We start from the raw sequence: 6,000 nt of genomic DNA, 5'->3' as shown, positions 1-6,000 counted from the left end.
GTTCAGTTCTAGTTCAGTTCTTGTTCAGTTCTAGTTCAGTTCTAGTTCAGTTCTAGTTCAGTTCTAGTTCAGTTCTAGTTCAGTTCTAGTTCAGTTCTAGTTCAGTTCTAGTTTAGTTCTAGTTAGTGCTAGTTTAGTTCGAGTTCAGTTCTAGCAAATGACTTGAATATTTGAAGATAAAAACTGTTCAAAGAACTTCCAGTTGAATAAATATTTATTAAAAATAAATTTATTTTTTTTAATTATAGTGGTAACAAGATTTTAATAAATAAAACCAAATGTGATTTTAATAAAATTGTGATAAATTTAAATATAAAAAAATTAAATAAAAATAAATTGTCCATAAACTGAATACAAAATGAAAGTAAAATTTATGACAGAAAATCAATTAAAATATAATTCAGTGTAAATAATTATTAAAACAAATCCAAATGATTATTCAATTATAAAATAGAAAAAAGCAACAAAAACAACATCAAGTGAAAATTGAAATAAATCCTTGTGAAAAGATGCAAAATTGAAATAAATGAAATGCAAAAAAAAAAAAAATAAAAACAAATTGAAATGAAAGTTATAGAAGAGATTGTGTAAAACAAACCAACATTTCACTACGGATACAAGAAATAAAAAAAAAATGTAAGAAAAATGATTTCAATTTGTAATCTTTAAATCATAAAAAAAGAAACCATCGCAAGCACACAAAAACATACACCTTAAAAAACAACAACAGAAAACGGACAGATTCCCAAACATTAATCCTTGGAATTGAAAAAAGACGAACAGCAAAAAAATCAGAAAAAAGTTAAGAAGAAAACAACAACCAGCTTGTTTCACATCAGCTTATTTGAATGTGAAATTCAATCATTTTTATGGATTAACTTGTATTAAAACTGACAGTAGCCGGAAAATATTCACCAACCAACTCCATTCATCTTTCCATCCATAACACCCATGTATGTATGTTGCTGATGATGTATGTTGTACAAGTACTTAAAATACAACATACAACAAGTACAATTATTAGCATTGCTGTAATGTAGACGACATAAAGTGAATGTGTATGGGGAATGAACATTCGAAAAAAATTAAACGGTGGCTAAATTAAATGTCAACAAGATATCATCTGGTCATTATTAATACTATTTTTAAGTTTTTTTTTGGAATTGTTGTTGTCGACAAGTGGTGCTAACTAAAATCACACTATTCATTTTTTTCACTTTCGTCTTGGTTGTTGGATTTTCGCTAAAGAAAAGTGAAATTAGAAAAATATTTTAAAAAGAAACATAAATTTCTGGAAATTTTCAACATTTAACCAAGAAACGGCCACAAAATGGTGAATGCTGTTATGGATGCTATAGCGGTATGTTGAATAAAAAAAAATTTAGTTTTTAATCAAAATATTTTAAATTTGTTTTAGTACTTAAGATTTTACTGAAGTAAAGGATTCACAATTAAATCAACTTTTTATAAAAACAAAAAATATAATTCAAGATAATATTAAGTATAAAATTTTTTAGCAAAACTCTTTAAATTTTTCAAGTTTTGAGAATTTTTTATAAAAATTATTTTCTGTAGAATTCAATCTCAAGAATTTGTATAAAAATATAATTTATTAAATTTAATCTAAAAGTCAATTTAAGTTAAAAGTTTAAATATTTTCTAAATTTTTTATAAAAGTTCTTTAAACTTAGGAATTTTCTTTACAGAAATAATAAATTTTCTATAAATAATTCGTCAGTCTCAAAAAATCTTGTCTACCGAGATATTTTTTACAGTTTCGCAAAAATTTTGATTAATAATTATTTCAAACTCAGGTATTTTCTAAAGTTATTTCTAATTTTAATGAATAATTCTTCTGTTCTGAAAATATTCCAATCTCCGGAGAATTTTTCTCCTATTTTAGGAATCTTATGCAAATTTTCTACATTTTTGAGAATTTCCTATAAAAGTTCTTTATTCTCGAATATTCGATATTAAACCTAAAATTTTCTATAAAAAATTCTTCAGTTTCTAAAACTTGCTAGACATTATCATACTTCGAAAATTCTTTTTTCAGATTAAAAGTTTTCAATCTTGAAGATTTTCGACTAGATTTCTTCAGTGTGGAGAATTTTCTTGGAATATTTTTTAAACATTTTCTGTTTAAGTTCTCTAAACTTGAAAATTTTTAACCAAATATCTCCAGTATTGAAAGTTTTTTATAAATATTCTTCAAGAATTTCAAGAAATTTTTGTAAAATTACTACTGTCATGATCTTCAATCTTTTGCTTTAGAAATTATGAAAGATTTTCAATTATTTTCTTTAAAAAGTTTTTTAAGAACAAATGCTTTTTAAAAGTTTTATTTTAAAAACGAAGGATTCTCAAAAGAAATTTATTTACAAAACTTTCAAAGAAAGTTGAACATTTTCCTTCTTTTTTAGAAAATAATTGAAGATCCAGTGATCTTTAAATGATTTGCGATAGTTTTATTTCAAAAATTTAGAATATCAAATGATCTTAAAGTGATAAAATGATCTGCAAACGATAGAAATATCTTCAAATGAGAGAATGATCTTCGATTATTTTCAATTAAAAATGATCGAAGATCGATTTTTCAATAATTTTATTTATAAAATTTTGAAGATTGTATGATCTTTATATGATCGACTAATCTCTAAATAATCTTTAATTGATCTAAAAATCTTTAAATAATCGAATTATCTTTAAATGATTGAATGATCTTCGATCATCTTTCTTTAGAAATTTTTCAAAGATCAAATGATTTTAAATTATTTTTAATATTTAAAAAAATTTGAAAAACATTTTCAAATATTAAATGCATTCAATAATTTGCATTAGAAAAATGTTGAAAATCATTGAAAAAATTTAAAAGATTGATCTTCAATTACTTTATTTTAAAAATTTCGAAATATTGAATGATCATTAATCATATTTAAAAAAAATTTCAAATAAAGTCCGAATGATCTTTAAGCAATTTTTTAAGAACATTTTTGAAGATCAATGATCTTCAATAACATTTTTTTACAAAACGTTTGCATATCAACTGATATTCAAACAATTTTCAAAAATCTTAAGCTTTTTTTAAAAAATATTGAAGATCAAAAGATCTTTAAGCATATTTTTTTGAAAAATTTTGTAAGATCGATTGATCTTAGTAATTTTCTTAAGGAAATATTTGAATAATCTTCAAAAATTTTCGTAATTTGTAAATTTTTTAAAGAAAGTAGTAAATTTATTGACAATTGCATAATTATTTAAAGAACATAAGTAAGTTAATCAACAACACATGTTTATAATTTTTTTTAGTGAATATAGGGCCTTACCCAAGTCTCTGCCCTCCTCGATTTAGAAAAACGTCAACATTTTGTCATTTTGGCCACTGCAACAAAATAACGTTCTTAATCATTTTGTTTTAATGTCGTAGCCGTAGTTTTTCGATTTGTCTTCAATGTTGTGCCACAATAAATCAATGAGAAGAAAACCGAAAAGAATAGAAAAAACATCGTCAAAGATATCATTTCGTGATCATGTTTATGTTATTATGTCACTGCCTTCAAATTTAGCATTAAACGCCTTTATAAAAGTACACTGTAAAATTAGCACAAGGCGTGGGAGCCTCTACACTTTTTTCTACTTTATTTTTAAGATATATATTTTTTTGCACAATTTTTTTACAGTTGGTATAGAGTTGGGGCTTGTGGTTGCTGTTTTTTTTTTTTGCTGGGTGTCTTTTTAATGCAATATTAACTGTGTATCTGGTCTGTAACCAGCAGCTGTTTTATAGCAAAAAAAAGTTGTTCGCTTTTTTTCTCATATTTTTAGATTTTTTTTGCTATGTAATATAAAAATGATACATTATAATTTTTTGTCCAAGTTGTTGTATTTTTTTCAGATTTTATTTAGTTAGAGTTTATAGAAAATAAAGTTGACTTTTACCAAATTATTAGAAATATATAATTGAAGAGATGGTCAACGTTTTTTTCAATAAGAGGGCCTTAAATCATCGATAACTTTGAAGAACTAATGATCTTGTCGCATTTTTTAAGACAATTTTGAAAGATTAAATGTTATCCTTAAAACATTTTCAATGATCCAATTAACTTCGATTATATTCTTTAAAATATTTCTATATTTTCTTTAGAAAATTTAAACACATAAATGTTCTTTGACTATTTTATTTGAAAAAATTTCAAAAACCGATCATATTTTCATTATCATCTATCATTTTCCTTAAAAATGTTCGAAAATCGAATAATCTTCAAAAATTTTCATTAGAATTAAATGATTCTCTATCATTAAATTGAAGGATTAAATGATTTTCAATCATTTTCTTAACAAAAACTTTTTGTTTGAATTTTTAAAGAACGAATTATTTTTAAACGATTTTTTCTTCAGAAGATCTTCGATTATTTCTTTAGGAAAATTTTCAATGATCGAATAATCTTCGATAATCTTCGTTGCTTTTTTTTTTGGTTTTTACGATCAAATCATGATTTTCTATAATATCGAATGTTTTTTATAAATTTTTTTAAAGGATCGAAATTTTGATCAAAATTTCTATTATTTTTAAAATTTATTGAAGATCAAATCACCTTCAAACTAATTTTATTCAAAAAATATTTAAAGGTTTGATGATCTGTTATTATTTTTTTTTAATTTTCAAAAATCGACAATACTTTTGATTATTTTTTATATTTTCTTAAGATCAAATCATTATTTTCTATAGAAATTGTTCGATGATCTTTGATATTTTTCCTTGGAAATTATCTTTGAAAAGAATTTTGAAGATCGAATGATTTTCCTCAAAATATTTTCGAAGATTAAAATTTTCTGTAAAATTTATTTAAGATGGAATCATATTCGATGAAATTTTCTTTAGAATATATTCAAAGGGTGATTGATCTCCTTTGATTTTTGAAGGTAAAATGATCTTTGATATTTTCCTTAGAAGAAAGTGTTCGATGATCGAATGAACTTTAATATGTTTCTTTAGAAATTATATAAGGAAAAAAAAGAGAGATTTTCCTCAAAATATTTTCAAAGATCGTATGTTGAATAATTATCTTTAGAAAATTTTGAACGATTGAATGATCTTTAATTATTTTCTTTAGAATATCTTTAAATAATTTCCAAGAACAAATGAATTTCGATTGAATTTCTTTCATTAAAATTTTCAGTAAAAATTATGGAAGATCGAATCATATCTAAAGATCGGATGATCTTCGGCAATTTTTTTATATTTTCTGAAAATAAAAATTTCATAGAAAGGTTTTTGATGTTCAAATGATATTTTTCTTAAAAGAAAGTGTTCGACGATCGTAAGATCAGTGATATTTTTCTTTAGAAATTATTTTAGAAAAAAATCTGATGATCGACAGATTTTCCTCTAAATATTTTCGAAGATCATATGTTAAATAATTATTTTGAATGATCTTTAATTATTTTCTTTGGAAAATCTTTTAACTATTTTCCAAAAACAAATGATCTTTGATCGAAGTTCTTTCAGTAAAAATTATGCAAGATCACATCCAAAGAAATTTTATGCAGAAAATTTTAAAAGGGTGGTTAATCTTCGAGTATTTTCTTTTAACAAATTTCAAAGATCGAGTGATCTTCGATAATCTTTGATTTTTTTTATTTTCTGAAGATCAAATTACAATTTTTCTCTAGTAAGTTTTTCATGGTCCAAGGATCATTGATATTTTTCTTTAAAAAATATATGAGAAAAAAAATTAAGATCAAATCTTTCCATAATTTTCCACAAAACATATTCGAAGATCAATTGTTCTTCAAAAATTTTTTTATGATTTTTAATAATTTTTTTAAGAAAATTTTTAAAAACATTTCTACAATCAAATGATTGTTGATGGAATTTCCATCTTTGAAATTTCCTGCAACAATTATGGAAGATCGAATATTGTCCTCAAATGATCGTCGAGGACAATATTTAAAGATCAAATGATCCTTTAAAATTTTCATTAGTTCTTTAAGGTTCAA

The 6,000-nt window shown here is 23.4% G+C and overlaps 1 protein-coding gene across 2 annotated transcripts in view; it reads left to right on the top strand.

Moving 5' to 3' along the window:
- LOC111679282 (protein sprint) overlaps positions 1-6,000 on the top strand; it is a 290,124-nt gene that overhangs the window by 58,452 nt on the left and 225,672 nt on the right. The window contains exon 1 of one of the 2 annotated variants that reach the window (XM_023440822.2): positions 455-1,360. The exons of the other annotated variant lie outside the window; for it this stretch is intronic. Within the exon in view, the coding sequence (XP_023296590.2) occupies positions 1,331-1,360 (30 nt within the window). The 5' untranslated portion in view covers positions 455-1,330. Of the gene's footprint in view, positions 1-454; positions 1,361-6,000 lie in introns of those variants that run through there. 2 annotated transcript variants of the gene reach the window in all.

Source organism: Lucilia cuprina, chromosome 3 (genome assembly GCF_022045245.1).
Source record: "Lucilia cuprina isolate Lc7/37 chromosome 3, ASM2204524v1, whole genome shotgun sequence".
Classification (NCBI taxonomy): domain Eukaryota; kingdom Metazoa; phylum Arthropoda; class Insecta; order Diptera; family Calliphoridae; genus Lucilia; species Lucilia cuprina.
This window is presented reverse-complemented; position numbering and strand designations above follow the sequence as displayed.